This window comes from Cupressus sempervirens, chromosome 2, assembly GCF_028749045.1.
Source record: "Cupressus sempervirens isolate cs-2001-9-10 chromosome 2, ASM2874904v1, whole genome shotgun sequence".
Classification (NCBI taxonomy): domain Eukaryota; kingdom Viridiplantae; phylum Streptophyta; class Pinopsida; order Cupressales; family Cupressaceae; genus Cupressus; species Cupressus sempervirens.
Window position 1 is genome coordinate 621,122,016 of NC_143119.1, and position 23,607 is coordinate 621,145,622.

General features: G+C 38.4%; 1 protein-coding gene across 1 annotated transcript in view; it reads left to right on the top strand.

Annotated features, from left to right (window-relative positions):
• LOC149574908 (potassium transporter 2-like) overlaps positions 1-23,607 on the top strand; it is a 72,846-nt gene that overhangs the window by 47,269 nt on the left and 1,970 nt on the right. The window contains exon 5 of the mRNA XM_089814756.1: positions 23,295-23,555. Within this exon, the coding sequence (XP_089670882.1) occupies positions 23,295-23,555 (261 nt within the window). The remainder of the gene's footprint in view (positions 1-23,294; positions 23,556-23,607) is intronic.

A 23,607-nucleotide genomic window follows, 5' to 3' on the forward strand; every position in this document is an offset into this window, starting at 1 on the left:
TATATATATACATCTACACACACACACGTATATATTATGTATCATGTATCAAACATTTGTTTATGGACTATATTATATATATTAATAGGAGTATCTATACTCTTAAAGACAGGGAGTCTTTTAACATTATCAGATTTTCACATCTATTTGTTAATGCAAATTCTTTCCTGGATTCAATTTTGTATGTTCTTTTAGCATTAATGTTTTGGATCAAACTCCATGATCCATCATTAGGATGAGAGAGTGAATCATCCAAGATAGTTAAGGGATTTGAAAATATTATTGAAAAGAAAACAAAAGAAGTTACAACCACCCTCCAAATTCGGGATGATTATATATATAATATGGACTGTGCATGGGTCAGCAGTCAACATCCACATAGATGGTAGTTGTATACCAACATGGAGTTATATGGGAAAACTTTCCTTGATCCAGTCAGCGAAGAGGAAGGGATGGAGTGGGTATTGGAAGACATAAATCTAATTCAAGTGTACAGGGGGTTGGACAGAACTCCACCAAACAGGAATAATAGAGGACAAACAAAGATGCGAGGGTGTACTCTTGATTCATGGCAGACCTGTTATTGGCACCACAAATTGTAGTGTTATGGAGAGCAGGCAATAATGGAAGTGAAATCTGTAACAGAAACGGAACAGCTTATGGGATATAATGGTAAGACATTATGATAAGTTCTAGGAATCATGATGGTGGACGCTCAAGATGGCATACTAAGGAAGGAATACAATACATCTCCATAAGGAACATGCACATTTCGGTCTGATTGTCATATGTTAGCAAGAATGGGATGATAAATGAGATAGACAGCAATAGCGTCAGGAATACGAAATGTTAAAAAGTAATTTCAATGACAAAGGGGAAGACTTTAATTAACGAAATGATTATGATTCAGACCTGCCAGCATGCTTAGTTACTGATTTGGGTGTGGATGCGAGAATCTAGTGTGCGGATGTGCGATTTATTTTTGAGGGTATGTAGATGCGCTTGGATATATATATATATATATATATATATATATAAAGGTACACATACACCACATAAATTATGTATGATATAATATGATTTAGGCTGAGTATGCTTTCACAAATTTTGAGCTCCTGAAGATAACTCTTTTAAAGATGGACTCTGGCAGTTACATTACCAGTATGTTGAATATTACTGCTAAAACTACTTGAAGGATAACCTGTTTATTTGACAACTTGAAGCAGTGAGGGATACTTATGGTCAAATTGTAGCTGGGAAGTTGTAGAAATCCGGACAGTATGGAAACTTATGACCAACCTGTAGCTGGGTGGATTGCCCAGTCTGGATAGTCCATATGGAATACCTACATGCAAATGAATTGACTTCTGTACAACTAACAACATCAATGATGATGGTGATCTGTAAGCAGTTTACAAGACAATAATTTACATGATTTGCCAGTACATTCATCTTATGGATAGAGTTGTACAAATTCAATGATCTACATGTCTGACTTGTGCAAAAAAATGACTTTTTTTGGGCATTTTTTGCTTCTTGGTCCGCGGAGGCTTCCGGAAGCACCCAAATGTCCTGTGGGTGCCATCCAAATGTGGCCTCCAGGCATCCAGAAGCGCGTGGACACCTCCTAGAGGCATCCTCATGCTTTTGGATGTCTAGAGGCCACATTTGGATGGCACCCATAGAGCTTCCGCCTCTGGATCAGCATCCGGACGCATCCGCTTCCGCTTCTAGAGGCAGGAAGCTCTCATTGACTACTAATCCAGCATGTATTGGTACAGTGACCAAGCATAATTAGAAGTGATATTATTTAATAAATACAAGTCTTAAAACAATAGAGACTTATTCCTTAAACCAAGGAATTATGGGAGATCATATTTGTTATATCAAATGGTTTGGTTTAGCAAGGAAGATACGTCCACTTTCACAAAGAGATATGTCTCATTCATAAGGAGATGTGTATTAAGAATTGGAGGGAATTAGGAGATTATTATTGGCTATTAATGTCAGCAAGAGATTAGATAATGGAAGTTGTATTTTATGAAAAGGATAAGAATCAAAGAAGGAATTAAAGTATTATAAAAATAATTTTATGGTGAATAAAAGACTGTGACTACATCTTATGGATGCCAACATACATAGAATATAGACCCATCGGTATCATTAGATACTTAGTTGGAATGATCTGTAGCCAACAAACATTGAACATGTCATATGAAGTAAATTCTCACTAAGAAAGGAAGATATGACAAACATTAGATTGCTGGGATCATGTATCACTGCATACTCAAAAGCAATCAAACATGAAGACCACATTAATACATATCGATAAGGATCTGAATGGTGACTCAAATGATAGCAGCAATAAGAGATGACAAGCAGAGAATATCGACAAAGTAATGACATGTAATGAAAATGATTGATAACAAGTAACAACAATTAGTTAACAAAAACTAGTCATTAAACATTAACAAATTTATAAGTAACTGAAGATAGCTATTTGAGAAATAAGCATGGAAATACGTATTATGATGTAATTGGTAAAATACTTGCTTGTTATTAACAGAGATTGAGAGGTCTATATATACAAAAGAATGAAACGATCGTAAAGAATAGAAACATTCTATTAAAGCTAAAAAAAGCTAATAGATAACTACAAACTAACTAATATTAGAAATATTCTAATATTTACAATAGATTACAAATAGACAACCATTAACTAATAATAGAAACTTATCTGTTATCCTAATGGTTAATCTATCTACAACATCAAGTTGTCCTCTGAATTTAACAAACTTATCATGACCAAGAGGCTTGGTGAGAATGTGTGCAGTCTACAAGTCTAATGTCCCGTCTTAAACCAGTTGTTGCATGTAGTGACAATGAACATCCACATGCTTGGTTCGTTCATGGAACACTTGATTCTATTCTAACTTGATAACGTCTTCGTTATCAACAAAGAAAGTGGTCTATCCTACTAGTGACATCTAAATATCCCAAAGCATCCGACAAATCCAAACAGCTTCACAACTTGCCTTGGCTGTCCCTTTCTATTCAGCCTCTGTAGAGGAGAGAGAAACTGCATGCTGCTTCTTACTGGTCAATGTGACGGCATCGGACCCCAAACTAAACACATCCAGAAGTTGACTTTTTATTGTCAACAGAGCCTACCCAATTTGAATTTGTGAACCCACTGAGTCTAGGATTATAACTTCGAGAGTATAGAAGTCCAAAATTTGTAGTGCTCTTCACATAACGAAGCACATGCTTTGCTGCCATCCAATGATCAGCCTTAGGAGCTGTCATAAAATGTGAGATGTAGGTGATTGGAAAGCTAATATCTGCCTAGTAGCAGAGAGGTAGATGAGGCTACCTACTAGTTCCCTGTATGTAGTATCATCAACGGGAGGAGAATCAGACTTTGTTGGTAAGTTGAGACCTTTCTCCATGGGTGTAGATGTAAGCTTGCAATTCTGCATACGAAATTTGTCTAACAGAGCCCCATGCATATTTGGACTAAGAGATGAATATACCAGAAGACTATTGCCAAACCTCAATACCTAGGCATTAATGCATGAGCCCAAGGTCAGTCATATCAAAAGACTAGCATAAATTCTGTTTGATTCCTTGAATCAAAGATGCCAAATTGCTAGTGATGATCAAATCATTTACATAAATAACCAGAAGGATGATGTCACTGTTAGTAGTCTTGATGCACAAATTTGAGTTTGAAGAACTCCTCTGGAAGCCTTGATCACTGAGTTACTTATCAATTTTCATGTATTTTCCCCTAGGGGCCTGCTTCAAGCCATAGAGAGCTTTCACTAATCTGAGAACTTGATGTTCTTTATCGGTAACCTTGAAACCAAGAGGTTGCATCATGTAGACCTCTTTGTGGAAATCACCATTCACGAAAGCACACTTGACGTTCATCTGATGGACCTTCCAGTCAAATTGTGCTGTCATGGCTAGGACTAATATGATTGTGCTCATCTTTGTAGTAGAAGCAAAGGTCTCCTCATAATCAATGCCTCATAATCAATGCCTTGACGCTGAGAAAAACCCTTTGCAACTAAATGAGCTTTGTACTTATCCAAAGTACCATTTGATTTGTATTTGATTTTATAAACCCATTTGTAGCCAATGGGTTTATTCTGTAGTAGAAGACCAAAAAGGACCCATGTGCTATTCTTCAACAGGCTCTGATGTTCAGATGTCATGGCCTATTCCCACTCTGGAATTCCTTTAGCCTTAGAATATATTTGAGGTTCAAACACACTGTGAATGTTGGCCATGCAAGAAAAGTTAATAGACCTTGTAGGTTTCCTCTTCTTTCGAGTAGCTCTCCCATCAATGAGCTCATCATCATGAAGATCAACAAGTGTCTTAGCCCACTACTTAGGCCGGAGAGGAGAATGACCAACATTAATATCAGGAGATGCTCAATGTTCAAGTTACTCATCTAAAGAATCTGGATCAAAGTTAGGTGAAGCATCTACGAATCTAGGTGATCCTGCAGGAGAAGCTAAAGGTGTCTGTACAGGGATCACTAGTATAATTGGAGCTGTAGGAGCTACTGGAGTCCTCCCATCAGGTGGACCTAATGGAAGTCTAACTCCCAAATCATGAGCCTTCATAGGCTGGTTTGCTAGATCAGGAACAAGAGAAACAAGCATGAATGGTCCTCGCTGCTCATCAAAGACTACATCACGACTGTACAGGAGACGAGATGTCTCAGTATCAATCAAGTGGTAGGCTTTGAGAAGACTACTATATCCAACAAGCATGAGTTTTTGACTCTTGGCATCCAACTTGGTGTGAGACGCATCATGGATCCAAACAAAAGCAAGGGAGCCAAAAACTTTAAGTTGATTGATTCTAGGCTTGCGACTTGACCATGCATCTTTTGGAGTCTTAACTTTGACTTCCACTGTGGGTAATCGGTTCAAAAGATAAACTGCAATGTTAACTGCTTCTACCCAGAACTTATTGGGAACATGTCTATGTTCGAGCATGGAGCGAGCCTTGTCGTTGATTGTTTTGTTCCAATGTTCAACTACACTATTTTGTTGCAGTGTGTGGGGTGTGGTTAACTGGTGTTTTATGCCATGAGTATCCAAGAAGCTAGATAATTTATTAGAGCAAAATACCCCCCAGTGTTTGATCTAAGAGTAATAATAGATTTCCTAGACTCTTTTTGAACTGAAGATTTAAACTTTTGAAATATAGGAAATGAATGTGATATCTTTTTAAGAAAGTATACCCACATTTTTCTACTGAAATCATCAATGAACAAGAGAAAATTCCTGGACCCAAGAACAGAAAGAGTGGCCATAGGGCCATAGATATTAGCATGAACAAGTTGAAGTACTTGAGAAGCTCGCCACTGGTGAAAGGTGTGGGATGTGGCTTCCCAGCCTAGCATGCATGACAAACTCCAAGTTGCTAAGTTTGAATTTTTGGCAACCAAAGACAAGCTCTTCCTGAGCAAGTTGAGAGAAATAATGCACATTTAAGTGCCCATACTACTGATGCCAAAGTGTGCTAATGGAAGATTGCAAAGCAGCCATAGCTAAATCCTGCGAATCACCAGAATTAGTAAGTTGGAAAAGACCATGATCCTCAAGATCCACTGCAACAATAGACTGAGTCGCCCAATCAGTGATGGTACACTGATGTGAACTAAAGGTGACATCCAACTATGGAGAATGTCGTAGCAACTAACTGACTAAGAGTAGACTTAGTTCCATCCCTGGAACATAGTACACATTGAGGAAAATGAGATTCCTCCCAGGAGATTGAATTTGAATCTTGCCTTTGCCGACAACGGTGTACTCTTCTCTGCCACCAAAAATAATTGAATTTGAATAAGGCTAGTAGTTAGTGAACCAGTCTTTGCGGTGGGTGAAATGATGAGAGGCACTTGAATCAATGTACTAGGCAAACGACTTCACATGATCTATAGGTCTTTTAGCCGTGATGGCGTAAAAGGAATATTTCGTCTACTCAGTGTGCTCTACCAAAGTAACAAGAATCGGAATTGGCAAGGCCAAATCGAATCATGAATCAGCCATGATTCGGAATCGAATTGGCCATGAATTGACAAATTAAAAAAACCCTTAAAATTTAGTAACTAATTTCATACACCCTTTATCGCTGATTCAATTCACCGATTCACAAAAAATTGTTTGGCTTGAATCGAATCGCCGAATCGTGTGAATCGCATGAATCACCACGACTCTCGGAACTATGTGCTCTACACTATTCGCTTTGGGCTGCGAACCTGATTGCTTAGATTGGGCAGCTAAGTATTTCCAACATTAAACTTTCATGTGACCAAACTTGTGGCAATAGTTGCATTGAATGTTCTTCTGGGAGCCTTCTGAAGCTAGAGTAGAGGACTTTTGTTGAGACTTGTCTTTATCCTTCTGAAAGGATTTAGCAGCAAAGGCTTGCTCTGTGGAGGTGGAGTTAGAACTGCTATCGAAATGTTGTCTCCACTGATCTTGCTGAAGTAGAAGCGTGTAGAGATCTTGGAACTTTAGATCAACACCAGAAGACATAATATTGACAGTCTCAATAAAATGCTCGTAGGACTTGGGTAAACTCTGGATAGTGATAACCACTGTTGTCCTGCATTTTGTCACCACAAAATGTTGGTAACAACACGAGACTTTTTCAAGCTAGTTTCATGTTTCTCTAAGCTTGAATTTGATATTCAATTGCTTAATATTGATCGATTGATCCATTTCAATTCGTATATCAAATTGTTTTACTGAAGGCTTTTGTCAGGTCTTTTTCGTTTTGCTTTCTGTCGAGCCTCTGCTTGATTTTTGAAGCCTTCACAGTCTGTTCTTTACTTTTGAGTTTGCGTTTTCTTGTTTTTAGTCCTTTGGTTTTGCTCATGTCATGCCTTCCGATTTCCCCTTCGATTCGGTTTAACGTAGAGGTCAATCGGAGTTGTCAGTCAAGAGTTATGCCCGTTTTAGTGCCTCAAAAGTGGACATTTTAAGTGCAACAGCACGAATTAAAAATATGATGTTATATTTTCAATTTGACATTCACTTTTTGAAAAATATAACATTATAATCATTTTTTGTTGTGTTTTTAAGTTACTTTTACTTTAAATTTATAACTTAAAGTGACTATAGTGCACTTTATGTTATAATTTTAAGTTGAGTTACTTTTTAATTTTTCACTTTAAGTAACTATATAACTATATAGTTTCATTTTAAATTGTTGGTTTTAAAAATCAAATACTTATTTAAATGTCACTTTAAAATGATGTTTATGTATTATATTTAATAATATGATAAATGAGTATTGTTTTTGACCCATTTAGTGACATTTTTATAATTTTAAGTGAATTACATGACTAAAAGGCTTCAAAAGAGGACTTTTATATGCAATTGCATGTAAAAACTATGAAAAGTGGACTCTTTACATGCCATTGCATATAAAATTCACTTTGGAGGAAACTTTTCATGTCATTACATCAAAAGTTCACAATAAGTGGACCTTTTTGATGCTATGACATGACAAGTCAAGTTTTTATGCCTAAGCATCAAAAAGGTGAGATACACTTTAAAATGTGCAAGTGACCTCAAAAGGTTTGATTTTACCCATAAGCACATTTTAAAACATGCTATGCACTCCAAAAAGTGCGATTTCACTTGAAGGCATGTTTTAAAACATGTATGTGACCTCAAAAGGTCCAATTTTGGAGGAAGACATTTTAAAATGTGTTGTGTCCATTGAAAAGTCCGATTTTGAGAGAAAATATGCACTTGCTCCCCAAGAATCCGATTTTGGCCATAACTCGAGATTTTCTTCATGGATTTGAATGAAATCTTTTTCATTAAAGATGTTTTTTCTTGGTGATGAGTTTTCTTGCATCAAAGATGGATTTAACAAGCTGAAAATCGTTTTTGAAAGCCCAATCCTAGGGCACATTTTTGAAGAAAACTCCAAAAATCTTCATTTTTGATCAATGTTTTTGCATGAAGATAAATCGATTTGCTCTTTTTGGATGATTACATTGCATATTGATCAACATTTTGGTGTTTAAACACTAAAACAATTTGTTTGAGATTCTTGGTGAAACACGTTTTTACCAAAAATGTCCCATGAATGTTCATCTTAAAAAATGTTGGAGCATGGAGACTTTTTAGGGAACATTTTGGCATCTTGCAACAATTTCTCTTTGTTTGCTGCTCTCTCCCATTTGAATTTGCAAGGTTGGAAAAGGTCTCACTATTTTTGAAGAATTTTTCAAACATTGGAGCATCTTTTTCCTTCTTATTTGGCACTTAATCTTCATGTAAGTGGACTTCTTCCTTCTTGCAATTTAATTCATGTTTATCTTACTGATTTTATGCAAGAAATTATTAGATGGTTGCCATTTGTGAAGATCTTTGCCATGGAAAGTGCATTTTTCCTTTAGATATGTAGTTTTCATTCATTTTCTTGTTTTTGGTTCTTTCCCAAGTCCAAATTTCGAATTTGAGCTTTGAAATGCATTGCATCTTGGCATGTTTGAGTTATTTTCGAAGGTACATTGTTTCTTTTGTATTTTATGTTTTGCGTTTGTTTGCCGGTTTTTCTCCACTTGGAGAAGTTACAAGTTTTTTCCCAAAAACTTGTTTTTGCTTCATTTCATGCGAGAGTATCGTCATCTTTCACATTTGATTTTCATGTCACGACACTTCATCTTTCACTCAACGAAATGCGATTACATGTTTTCCATCTCATTCGCCATTCGCACATGCATGTAATTCCATTTTCCGCTTCCATTCTCACCCATCTCACTTTTCACTTCCATTCGCACAACACGATTACACGAAATGTTTTACATGTAATTGCATCCAAAAGGTTCGATTTTGATCAAAAGTCACATGTTAGAAAGTAAAAAAAAATGTCATTTTTGCTTCTCGTGTACTTTGACTTCTCCTTTTCCCCAAAGTGACTATAAAACTCTTTATCTCACCTCCATTTTTCATTTCCATCTCTTCATATGCATTTGTGCTTACATGAGTAAATACATGTTTCCGCCTCATTCCATGCTTTACATCTTGACCTTCATTCGCGCATACATGTAAAGTGTATCCTTCACTCATGTTTGCATCTCATTACACCTTCCACCTCCCATTACATGTTGCATTTACATGTACTCATTTTTCATACAATAAAGCCTTGAAAATGCTAAGTCACTTTTTGAAATCACCAACTTTCACTTTGCACGCATTCTCATGCATTTCACCTTCATACATTTTCATTCCATTCTATTTCATTTCATCTTCCATTTCCACACTTTCATATCTTTTCAATCAGCATTCTGTTCATTTCATTCCGCTTTCCGTTCCATTGCATATGCATATGCTTTCTCTTTCAGGTTACTTTGTTAGGTTTGTGAAGTCTCCAATTCATTTTCGAATCTTCACTGCTGATCTGGAATTCACTTGCATGGAGATTCCTTCTCATGCTGTATTTATGTTTTGGGATTTTTGTGTTGTAGCGCAAGCACAAGATATGTCCTTGCTATCCAAGTCCAAAGGCAAAATGAAATATCAATATGATAAAGAATTGGTGTTTACTGCATAGGGTAAGAAGTTCAACACATGTATAACACGATTCAATTAAGAACAGGTACTTTATTCATTTATGCACTTGCTAATTACAATCCGATTACAATGACTACAATGATCGATCCATGATTCCAAAGTCCATCTCGGACGTGTACATATACCTTTCCGAAGGGGTGACTCAAGCATCACCCGCCCGTTCGGATACTATTCTACCCGTCGGCTACACTATACATTTATCGACAACATCATCCCCCCCAAAAGAAAAGTCGTCTCTGGACGACAATACAACAAAATTCATTAACAAAATTTTACTAACAAAATGCATCAATGCATAAGTACTAGACAGAGGGATGCATCCCTGGCGTAGTGGCCATCTGCGTTCGCAACTCGTTCACCTCTGCCCTTAGCTTGTAGACTTGTTCTTTCCTGATCTTTAGCTCTGCTTCTGCTTCCAACTGGAGCTCTACGGCTAACTGCATCATCTCTCACACCTCTCCTAATTCCTTCTCCTTTTCCGCTGCCATCTTTTCTTTTTCTGTCGTCAACTGTTCATTTGCTACTGCTAATTGTTCTTTTGTTGCTAACAGGGCTATCTTCTCAGATTGCCAGGCTGCTCTCTCCGATTCCCATGCTGCCCTCTCTGAAGCAAACCTAGCAGTTGACTCCTCCTGAGCTCTCTCAACTGCTAGCTGGTCCGCCTGACTCCTCCGAAGGGTGTAGTATATCTCCCTGTGTAACCTCGCGATCTCCTGAATCAGTATCTCAATCCGACCCTCCATCTCGGGTTCCCTCGTCATGGACCAATCCTGCCGCATCTCTGTGGTCTCCACATCGGGCCATCCCCTCTCCTCAAAACAAACAGTAAAGGCAGCTGGACATCCTGTCTGTATGAAGGATATGACTCTCTCCAGCTCCTTCCCTACTAACTCTAATGTCTATGTCTTTGCCGAAGCCAGAACCTCGCGAGTTCGAGATGCTAGAGCTACGACATCATCAAGAAAAACTGCCCCATCATCACTGTCTCCTGCGCTAGTGGGTGTTCCTATTGTATACCCATAGCCTTCTCCATTGCATCCGCCATACGCTCAACAGCGCTATGCGGCACTCCTTCACTTTGTGTCTGCGCGACCTCCTGAAATGGAGTCTCCGAAACTGCTTCCCGCGTGGGTGTCGGCAAGTATGTCACTCGAGGTGCCAGAGTTCAGTGGAACTTCGTACTCAGAAAAGCACTCACCCTCTGGGTTCTGTCCTCTCTCTCGCTATCCTACTCAAGTGATGCCAACAGTGCCGTGTCTACTGTGACCACCACATTAGATTCTACTACATCCAGTCGGACACCTGGTGCCCCCAACTCCTCACCTGCGGGTACCTCCAACACCCCTATCTCTGTGTTTATCTCCATCTCCCTGTTTAGTACCAAAGTCTCTCCTGTATCTAGTAGAGTCTCACGAGCCGACTCCATTGATGCCTTCGGAGCTACTATCTCTGTTGGTACTGAATGTGACTTTGCTATAGCTCGTGTCTCTATGGTGCGTTGCGTTGTAGCTGAGACTGGTGTCATCACTACCGGTTGTCTGATGTGTCCAAACCCTGGGATACCATATATACCTATAGGAACCAAGTGTGTCGTAGTCGAAAGAACAGGCCGTGGAAATCTCAAGGGTGTAGCCGTGATCACTTCTACCTCTTCGTCATCTTCCTCTTCCCCCTCAAACCCGTTCTCCTCTGAAGATGTCTCCTCCCGGCCACTATCTGTGTCGCTAGCATCCGGCCTTGGTCGCTTTTGCCCTACTGTTTTGGTGCCGAGAGTATCCAAGTGCTTCCACTGCATTATAGGTGGTTTGCTAGGCGCGAGTGGTCCCGATTTTGCCTCCAGTGCATCATTCGGGATCATCCGCATCGTCGCCTCTAAGAACAGACCAATAGCATAATGTGGCATATAGAACGTTTTGTGTTGCAATGTCATAAACTTTGACATCCATTCGGCCAATAGTGCTACCCAGTCATAAACTTTGCCGTGCAAGATTTCGTTCATCATGGCTACATGGGGAAACGAGATATCTGAAGCACGGCTCGAACTTGTGAGACGGCTTTTAACTGTCCATCAAACAACGCCAATGCCCCCCTTGGATATTAGATTTCTTTAGTTCTCTGCCTTTGGACGTGTTTGAAAGAGCCTCCTGTTCTACCTGCGACAGATCTCTACACACAAGCTGTATCAACTTCATCTTCACTTCACGGCTTAACTTCTTCGGCTTGCTTTCTATTTTTCTCCCACCCTGAGCATGACCGGGTATGCCAAATACCCGTGTAAAATCTGCCGGTCTGAATGATACTGTTAACTTGCAACCAAGATATTCAAATGTACTGCTTCTGGAGAACCTGTCATAAGTTTCAATCATAATGCGCAAAACCCCCTCGTAGTCTCTGATGCAAAATACTGGCATTTGCACTACCCATTCCACCTGTGCTTTTCGGATACTAGCCTTCACCTGGTGGTTGTCGGGAGTCTCCTGCCACCATTTTCGGTACTCTGCACCATTTAATCTTTCGAATGTGATACTTTGTACTATAGGAAATTCTCCCGGCTGCTTGGTTTACTTTTTCTTCTTACTTGCACCTACACTACTAGACCTTGCATAAGTCCCTCCTGCTACACGAATTCCAGATGGTAGTGTCTTCGCGTTCTTGTTCATGACAGTGTCTTCGTCTAGCTTTTTCTTCCAAGCCCTTTTTCCAGCTGACTGCATAACTATCACCTTTTTGTTGTTTTGTGAATAAATGTCACACCGTTATAGCAGTTACTTTCCACAATTTTTTCGGCTTCCGTACTGTACGGCTTCTTCAAATCCTGTAAACAATTCCTATTATACCGCTTGAGTTGATTCCACCTCCCAGGTGATGGTACGACTTCCTTAGTACGACTACCTTGTCTTAGAAAGTACAGCGGCTTTAAAATTCCCCAGTACGGTTCTAAAGAATTTCTTTTTTCTTGCTTGACAATGCTTCAAACGGCTTCTCCTCTTCCTATCTTCGTATACTATAGAGAGAATCTTTTCTGAAGTATTGATTTGCTTGAGACTATGTTTCCAGAGGCTTTAACTATACCTGTCATACCACTGAGATTGTTCCTATGACACGCATACACTCTTATATGCTTCCTGTTCCTGTGGCCGTACGGACATCTTTCCTTTGTCTGCCCAGGCCATACGGTCTTTTGATCTCGCTGCTTTAGCTGTACGATATCACTGTACGAAAGTTCTGGTGTTTGCTATGTAGGGAAGTCGTACGGTCTTCTTGACTTTATAAATACTGAGTTTTGTTGTATATTCTCAACTTTAAGTATTGCCTTTTTAATTTTTTTTTTCTTCACCCAGCTTGAGTCTGTACGGTCGCTCTCCTAGGCATTTGTGTGTGCACTTACAGAACTCAGGATAGTAATTAGTGATCTTTTCTGGATTATACTAGCAATTGGTAGCAATCTTCTGAAGCTCTAAACAAATACAATTGAGGACAATGACTTCCAACAGCTCCCTCGGAATTCCTGCTAATTAAAAACCATTCTGGGCTTTGTTGTCTTCATTCACTAGCTCTGTTCGCTACAAACCCTTTGTCGTAATCATTCTGGGTATTTATTTAACCATCTATTGTATGTATCCGCTGCTGAGTGCTTTGCTCTTGTACGGTCTTTTTTCAATTTGCTTTAGCATTCGCAGATGAGGCCATACGGTTATCAATCTTCTATTATAACTGTGCTTCGATTTGCCTTGTCACCGTACAGTCTGGAGGGTGGAGTTTAGAATAAAAGTTGTTTGTGTCTTCTTCCGTCAATTACTCTCCCATGGTTTTCCCTTAGCTTCTTCCCTTGATCGTATCCTCTATATGCAATGTTGCTATGAAATATTTTTTGAATATCCCTTCCAACCTCATACTCGTCTTTGCATGCAATTTTTGAGTTCTCCCTTTGTATTTATCCTCGCCATACAGGACTTCCTTACCATGCCCTGTAGACCGTACAGCTTATTCCATATCTGCCGTAGGGTGTTTTTATCATAAGTCATAAAGCCGTACGACCATCTAAGGAGATCATACGGTGATGTAGGATTCTTACTTTAGTATATCCTCTTTTCTTTTTTTTCTTTGTTTCTTTTTTTTTTCAACTTTAATATTATACATATATACACTATTTACAAACATCTTTTCTTTGTTCATCTATTATTTGTCTGCGGAGGATCCTTCCTTTCCCTGTATATTTTCACCTTTGACCCATTTACGGCATCTGGAATCTCTTTTCCGTCTAGTGTCCACAATTTGATTGCTCTGTTATATCCAACTTCCCGTATCTTATACGGTCCAACCCATTTAACTTAAAATTTTCCAGGCCTTATTTCATTTCGTCCATTATACTTCAGTACTAACTGACCGGGTTGAAAGTTGTTCAATTTTAGGTGCTTGTCGTGCCACGCCTTCCTTCTTACTTGTGTAACTTCGATGGCCCATTGCACCTGCAACCGCCGCTCATCGAGTTTGTTCAGATTGTACAGTCTCTCTCGTAAGCTCTCCATGTCGCCTAGTTTATTCTCAATCACTATCCTTAAACTTGGCACCATGAACTCTGTCAGCACCACTGCCTCCTGTCCATACATTAACTGAAACAAAGTGTGTCCTGTAGTTACTTTATACGAGGTGCGGTACGCCCATAAAGTAGATGGTAACTTCTCTTCCTAGTCTTCTCCCTCAACTGCACAGGATTTATAAATCACTCCCACTAGAATCTTGTTCGTTGCTTCTGCCTGTCCGTTAGCCCTTGGGTAGTACGGGCTCGACAATAAATGCCTATCTCCACCATTGCTGGATGTCTACCTGTTGTCAGTGCTAGTAACATCGGATCTGTTGTTGCTGTCGTGGCTGTTTCCTTACTATCCTTTGATTCCTCCATCATTCTTTGGGATGGTGTCATATTTATAATGGCTGCATGCAGTTGTGGCATGGTGAGAAGATCATTTAATTTAATTGGCACTTCCGTTTGCATTATCTGTTTCACCATATTTTGTTTCGCCAAGTTTCTTTTCGGAGTTTCAGCAGTTTCTTTCCCTTGTGACTTCTCCGCTTTCATCTGCTTCTCTATCTCTGTTCGGGCTTTTTGTAACCTCTCCTTCTCTTCTTCCACATTCGGATATTTTGCCTTCCTCGCCTGCTCCCGCGTGATTGCCAACACGTTATCATTACTTGTTTCAATACTTAATAAATTTACGCTTTGTTTTGGACATTTTGAATCTTCATGGTCCCCTGGACCACACCATTTGCACAGTAGCTGCGGCGTCTCCTTCGTAGTATAGTCCCTCGCGAAGTGACCCCAAAGATTACGTACTCGACACTGTATCATTGGCCGTCCACTCACATCATATTGTATTCTACTCCGGCCTCCTTTGTTATTGTTATTGTTTCCACCCCTTCCGCGTCTATTATTATTTCGATATCCACCTGAAGTTGCATCATTGCCCGTGTTGTTGCTATTGCTCGACGCTTCCTGCGTTAGTAACACCTGCTAGTGTCCTTTTGTTTTCAAGTTAAACGGGCACTTTTTTAGGGAATGCCCCGCCACCTGGTAGATATCACAAAACTGTTTCTTCGGGCATGAACCCTTCGTATGGCCGTCCTCCTTGCAATCTGTACACCACAATTCTCCTTTTACTATATCTGGATTCTTTTTCAAATTTTTGAAATCATTCATCATCTGCAGCATGTCTTTTTATAGCGTTTTCACCTTGTTTGATTCCTCATCACTACTACTACTCTCCGAGGATGAATCATCCGAATCAGAGGACTTATGTTTCTTCTTCTTACTCGTCTTCTGTTTGCTTTCCAAATCCATGGCACGAGTATACGCATCGGTGTACGATGTCGGTGGTACAATCTTCATTTTCTTTTTAAGAGCCGGCTGTAGCCCCTCCACGAACCACTGTTTTTTCAACCCATCCACTAGTTGACTCTCCATCTTTCCGATCAATTCTTTCAGTTGCCCAGCATAGGTTCGAACTCTCATTCTTTCCTTGTTTGGTGCTGTAGATTTCTGCCACTATTTCATTATCATCTTGGAGTAATTTGAATTCTGCTATAAATTCTTTTTTAACATTCTCCCATGCATTAAGTTTATGAGGACTAGTGTCAGAAAACCAATCTATTGCCACACCCCGTAGGGTTGCTGGGAATTGTCTTACCCAATCATCCTCATCCGTCACACCATTTGCCATCCATATGGTTTCACACGTTTTACAATGTCTGATAGGGTCTGCTGAACCATCACCGTGAAACTCGGGTAATTTTTCTTTAGGGCCATCCATTGTTACTTGCCTTTGATTCTAAGATACTTGTGTACTTGTGCTGTTCTGAGCTCCTGCACTATTCTGAGTTCCCGCGCTGTTTTGGACTTTCGCGCTGTTCTGTATAACAGTCTTGTTTCCAACAACTGCGTTGTCTGGTGAAAAGTCTTCAAGTGATATTCTATTCTCCACCTGTATCTGTTCGTCCGGTGTATCAGGAACGAAGAGATCCCTCCACGCTTGTGCTCCCTCGGCACTCCGAGCCGTGCGAGTTGCTTCCCTTCCATTCGGACACTCTCCCCTCGGTGTATACAGGTTAAGGAATTCTTCCCTTGTTTCCTCCACCAAATTCAAGCGTTGTCAAGTTTCTTCCAGCAATTCCTCGGCACTCCTCAGCCTACTAGGTGAGTGCACTCCCTCCGTCTGTGCCTCTTCACCCCTTCGGTGCCCCTTGGCAATCTGCTGAAGTCTCTATCTGCGTTCTGCTTGCTGTGTTAAAATTAAAATTTCTTTTGCTGTACTTAGTTCATTCTTATCTTTCACCTTATTCCAATCTTTGTTTGGCAAATTCGGCATTAATCTTCATATCATTCGTTCATTCTAGGTACGTCTTGCAATGGCGCCAAATGTTACTGCATAAGGTAAGAAGTTTAACACATATATAACACGATTTAATTCAAAACAGGTACTTTATTCATGTATGCACTTGCTGATTACAATTTGATTACAATGACTACAATGATCGATCCATGATTCCAAAGTCAATCTCGGACGTGTACATATACCTTTCCGAAGGGGTGACTCAAGCGTCACCCGCCCGTTCGGATACTATTCTACCTGTCGTCTACACTACATTTACCGACAACAATTGGCTCATGCAGCTCCTTCAGTCACATTTGTTTTGGATAATGTGTTCGACACGAAGATTGGTCATGTAGATGTGGCTGATTTTCTACAAAGAATTGAAACTCCAGCTAGTAATGAAATGAAATGCATTAGGAGAAGCAACATTCATTTGGTATCCACATTTCCTATGGTGGCTATAGAAACTGACTTCGTTTATGGATGTGCACGGCGGTTTACTCCTAAGACAAGAAATATCAAAGATGCTGACGGCAAGGTTATCATTAGCCTTGATCTTGAGTTTATAGAACAAATCTTCAAAGTTCCGCATAAATCAGAATGTGCTGATTTGACTAAAGAATCATCATTGGCTTGTTGGAATGAGCAAAAGAGTAATTATTAGAAGTATGTCAACCTTTACTAGTTAGACAATAAAAGAAGTAATTTTTCCAGATGGCCAAAGACTGTTCATTGGTCAAATTTCAAACAAGACTACAAGGATCTCATCATCCTTTTCAACAGGATTTGTGACCTTAAATATTCTTCTGATTTTGAGCCGTGGATGTATAAGTTTATGTTTCAAATTATGGAGAATAAAGAACACATCTTTTAGGGAGAACTTATCAATACTGCACTCTGCCAGTAGATATGCAATGTGGGAACATCAATGTCTTTCTATATGAATTCTTATCTAGTTTACATTGCTGCTGCCATGGGGTCTTTTTCTAGTTTTTCTACCAAAGGAGATCTTCTTCAAGTTCCTATATGGGATTACTATGACCAAATCACTTTGGGAAATAGTAAATTCCACTACAGAAGAGTGCAAGATGCCTTCTTCGGACATTTCAGGTGCTTGTTTGATAAGCAGTTGTCCATCAAGATAGTATCTGATGCAGCATGGGAGAAGGTGAACTAGTACGGTTGTATTTTGCTTCGGTTTTCCACTTTCACATACTTAAGAGTTGGATATTTCAAGGGAGAGTCGTATACCTTACCTGGGTATGCTACAGATCGAATCATTCTGATGGAATTAGCTAGACAGGTCATGGACGTGCAGAGTGATCAGCATGCTTCACATAGGCCCGAATTTGGCATTACCTCAGCTAAGCCTTTGGCTATTGGGAATTATTCAATTGTTTCTGTGCCTAAAGCAAAGAATATGGAAGTAGAATTGTAGTTGATTACATTGACAAAGCTCAAGGCTAGGTTTGATTTTGACTATCGAGAAATGAATTCTCAGATAAAAAGAGCCTATACTCATGTTCATCGCATTGAGGACATTTGGATTGATATGAGAACAAAACTTGACATCATGAAGATGAATTATTGTAGATTAACCTTGCAGCAAATAATTGATCTTAATATGTTGGAAATCCCTTCAGATTTTCAAGTTGAAGATGATGGCGACATCCTTGATCCGGAATTTCATCAAGCTGGCTTTGATAAGAAGTGCCCTTTTCGTATTCAATGGTAACAAAAGGAAAGTATCATGGATAGGTTTCAATCCATCCTAGTAAACACTAACAAATGGTTGAAAAGTAAAGGCCTTAAAAGAGTAAATCCTAAGATGGGCCTGGATTGTGGAAGTTTTGGTCCTCTTGGTAGGAAATCACAACTGGAGATTTATGGTGCCTCATCTTCAAATGCCAAGAGTTCCCTCAAATTCAAATTGAAGGGAAAAAAAGGAACTAAATCATCTCAAGTTCCTAAGCCAATTCAAGAATCAGAAGAAGAATTGGAAACATAATTTGATAAGGAAAATTAGATGAAGAAGGAGAAATCATGACCATATCTCCTCCAAAGCCTACACAAGCCTGTATGTCTTCTATACATGAAGAACCCTTTTTGCAGGAGGTTGATGATAATGTAGATTCATTTTTTACCCTTTTCACTCATTCCATTCCAGTCTCGGAGGTTAACACCATGGCTCTTCCTATTTCATCTGCTGCTCCTCGTGTTCTTGCTCATGAACAATATGATCACTTAGCAAATGTTTTTGAAGATTTTCCGACTCTTACCAGTAGTCAAGTTTCCCAACTTGATACATCATTGACAGGATTTGAACTTTTCACGACAGAGTCTTCTCAACATATTCCTATGCCTTCAGCAGTACAAACTAAATCTTGCTCAATCACTATAGATATACAATATAGATCAATGCCAATGGTCTCCTCTATGCCTGCTTTTGTAGATGAAAGTTTTAGCCTGCCTGCATGGTTGAGTAAAATAACAAAAAAGAGAAGAAAAATGGTTGTTCCTCTTGACAATCTTTCTGTTAGAAAGACTAAATCCAAATCTTTGAAAGATAAGATTGTCTCCAGAATTTTGGTTGATTTTGATAAAACCAAATTTGTTGAGATTGCTGAGCCTTTGGTAGATAAACCTGTTGATGAACTTACTCGTTCTGATTACAAGTTTACTAAAGTTGAAGTTGGAAAGCAATTTCGTTTGCGTTATTTGCAAGATGCTCAAGATGCATTGACAAATGTATCGAAAAGCAGTCATGAACTTTGGGAAAAGAAGAATCAGTTGAAAGAGGAGGTCTCTCATTTAAATGAGGTTATCTAGAAACAATCTTCTCAGAGTATTGTTATATCTCAAACATCTAAAGAGAAAAGGTTGATTGAAGCTGCCAAGTCTTGAATATAGGAAATTATTTTTGAAGGAGTTCGAGCCATCACAGAGACATTTGCAGTTCTTAGCCGTGTCAAAGAGATGAACGAAATGGAACGAAGCTTAATTTCTTCTTTGACTCAAGAAGCAGATAACCTGAAAGAAATCCTTGATGATTGGGATGAAATGATAAATTTTGATTTGGGTGTTATGGTCTCATGTGACATTTTTCCGTCATGTGAAATGTTCTTTAGATTTCAAGGGCTCATTCGTTACAAGGAGGAGACATTAAGAAAGCTGATCAGAAAATTGCAAGTGGCCTTTGAAGATTGTCAAGCAATTGAAACAAGTCTTACTTGTGATTTGGAACAAATGGGATGCCGCGTTACTGATGATTTTGGTAATCTTTTGATAGCAAAGAGAGCAAATTTGGAATATACAATTAGGATCAATGCTGATGTAGATTTTGAGGATTTTGGTTCGCACATGATGAACAAGTTTGTTTTGTACAAATCCTTGACAAAACACTTGTTAGATACTACAACGGCAAATTCCAAAGTTGTGCAATCAGCATATGAGAATGCAGTGAGAGTTGCCATATCAAAGACTATGGAGATTGCTGATCTTCCCACAATGTGTGATATTATTGTCAAATTCAAAGCACCGAGAAACAATCTCTAAGATTGTTGTTTTTGTTTCATGTTCATAGTTGTTTAAAATGCATTACATGAAAAAGAGTAATTACATGTAATGCGAGTTACATGTACTTGAAAAGGTGTAATGCGAGTTGCATGTGTAGTGGCATGTAACCCTTTATTTTCTGTAGTTAGAATAGGTCAAAGTTGGTTGAGTTGCTCCCACTTTTTCCTCCACCTTTTTCTCAACTTCTTGCCTATATAAAGGAGTGCCCCCTCATTGTAAAATCATCATTATCTTTATGCAAGAGAGCTCTGGAGAAATTGTGCCAGCAGAACTTTGTTTGTATAAGCACTATTTTGAGAGAAAGTGAATACAATGGAGCATTTGAGACTTAACTTTGATTAAGTGAAATTGTTATTTGTGTGAATTGTAAGCTTTGTCTATAATTCATCCAAGTTGTCTTTGATTCATGTTATCTTGTGTTATTGGTAATTGTATTTCGTAAATTGAATAGAAAAGAGTTAAGAAGCAATTGAAGCTAGAGCTTTGACCAGGAGCAATTGTGAAAGTGTATAGCTAGAAGCTTTCTCTGTAGCTTATATTTTCTTCTTAATTCACAAAATAGCTAAGTATTCTTACTTTTAGGAGGCTTTGTGCCGTAGTTGTAAAACTTTTCATATAGAAGTAGGATCGGACTTAGAGCCAAACCGGTACATTTTTAGCTAGCCTTTGAGTTAGTAAAGGTTTATCAGTATCATTGTTTCTAGCTCTTGATAGAAGTGTAGTTAGAGATTCACCATGCCCATTACTCGCTCCACGAATAAGTGGATTCTTTCTTGAAAGATAAGAATAAAGGATATTGGTAACACCTAGTTTATAAAAATCTCTCGACTTCTTGCTTACCTTGAGTTGATCCAAGGAACAGTGAGAAGGGGGAGGCTTCCCTTTAAGGTAGGAGAGACTCTGTCTCACACGCTGTGGTTGGTCATCCTATTTTGCGACTGGATTTTTACCCAAAACTGTTGGTTGCAAAATATCCACCCAACAACCACAATGTTCTCTTCATCTATCTTGCGACCAATGGAAAACAACTAATCATGGATTTCTTAAATCCTATTCAGGTGAGCCTAGAGCAATGTTTGATCATCCATGATAATAGAAAACAGAGTGTTCTTCAAAACGAAAGCTCTACTTTTGTCAAAAGTCTCATGAAGTTTCTTGATATGTGCCCATATCTTGACAACTGTCTTGTTGGATAGAATCTGAGAAAGTTGATCATCAGCTACGGATAATTTGAGAAACATCACTGCCTCCCAATTATTTAGATCCCATGTATCCCAATCAGTACTAGCGGCAATCCGATGCTGTGTAACTCCTAGAACAATTTGATCAGTATTTCAATATTCAAAAATTGCTATTATCTACTTTTTCCAAGTGCCATAGTTCCAACCATTGAAATTTGAATTGCTCTCGAGCAAAATATTAGCCAAAGATGCCATAGCACGTTTTCCAATGAAAAAGCGTGAAAATCTGTGAAGGCATGTACCTCAAGGCAACAAATGGAAGACCTAGAAAAATTGAAGGGGTACTCAAAAGAGAGCTTGAAAAACCTAGAAAAAATATGTTGTCGGTTTTTGGATCCGCTGGTTCGAAAATTGAGGCACCCAGAAAAATATGACGACAACCTTGTTGAGCTCTCGAAAAACCCATCAAGAATTTTTGATCAGGAAAAAAATTTTGAGCCCAAAAATTAGGGTTTCGAATAGAAACATCTTGGGCTAAAAAAAACTTTAAAAATGATGAATCTGCAGTCAAAAAACATAGTTTTTGGGCGCGAATCTGTTACTTAGGGTTTTAAGAAACCTTTGGCATCACTCCCAACCCTAGATGTGTAGAAACAATGGATGAAAATGCCCCCAAAACAATGATTTTTTAAAAAACAGCCAGAAAAAAACATGAATATTGATGGTCAATATTCTCAGACAAACCCTGATTTGAAGCAACTATTTCAGAAAAATAATTTTGAAAATAGGGTCTGATAATTTCAGAAAAGAAATTATGATTTTCAATTTTTTTAAAGAAGAGGCTCTGATACCTTATTACGATGTAATTGGTAAAATACTTGCTTGTTATTAACAGAGACCAAGAGGTCTGTATATACAAAAGAATGAAATGAGTTTCCTTAGGAAACGATTGTAAAGATAGAAACATTCTATTCTAGCTAAAAGAAAGCTAAAGAAAGCTAACAGATAACTAAAAACTAACTAATATTAGAAACATTCTAATATTTACAATAGATTACAAATAGATAACCATTAACTAATAATAGAAGCTTATCTATTATCATAATAATACCAAGTCATCAAAAGTCAACATAACTATTAATTAAAGAAAATAGGTGATTGAGTTAAATGAATCAATCTGCTTATTATGAAAGGGATGCACATTAGTTATGAAGGGGCACAATTAAGACAAAGTTAGCTATTGACATGGTTAGATAAAACAACCATCAACGAGAGACGTGATTGATTGCAATTCCCTTGCAATCGAAATATAAGAATTAAGTCCCAAATCCCATAGAATTGGACTGGGGACATTACATAATTTTCAGGGAAAAAGATATTTCCAAAATCATGTATATAGAAAAAGAGTTTTGTGCTATTAGGATCAGACAAATGTCAAAAACTCTTATAGTAAGAAGGATTTTTTTTCCCCAAGGTATTTTGAAGATTCCAGTAATATTTCAAGGTGTAAACCTTTTCGAGGAGGAAAGGCATGCTATATCCCTCATAGTATGTAATATGTATATGTATTTTGTTTAAGTTATTTAAAATTTCAAACTACATCATGAATATGTCTTAATCCATTTCATAAGTAGATAGCTGCAGAATTTAAGCATCCTCCATTAAAGCCATTTTTCAGGCATCAAGACACAGAATGAATTTTCAAGAATTAGGCAATTAGGAAGGATCTTAAGATGGACTTGAATATCAGATGCTGTCTCCATTTATGCAGTAAATCGAATTGATATTCAAATGTAGTGCTGCAGTATTTCATAGAACAATCTGCTTCAATTGGCTAAGAATAACATCATAGTGGACAAGATGAAAGTGTCTATCATTATGTTTGCCAATTTTCAACTTTTTAAATCTGCCACATGCTTCTGTCGAGAAGTTATTTTTTAAATTACCATTATCAAAATTAATGTTAAAGTTTACCGCATAATATTGTCTTAATTGGAATTAATATCTTAATATATCTAGGGCTCATTTCAAATGGCTTTTATTTGCAGATGTTTTGGCTCCTATTTCATGTTTTATATTGGTGTGTCTGTTTGCATTACAACGCTATGGAACTCATCGGCTAGGCTTCATGTTTGCGCCAATCGTTTTGATCTGGCTTATATGTATGAGCTCACTTGGCCTATATAATATACTTCACTACAATCCACATATTTATAATGCACTTTCTCCATATTCGATGTATATATTTATGAGGAAGACCCGAGTTAGAGGGTGGAAATCTTTGGCTGGTGTTCTGCTATGTATCACAGGTTAGTTGCCATTTCTGGATAACTGTAGGTAGTATTATGTTGGGGTTGTAAA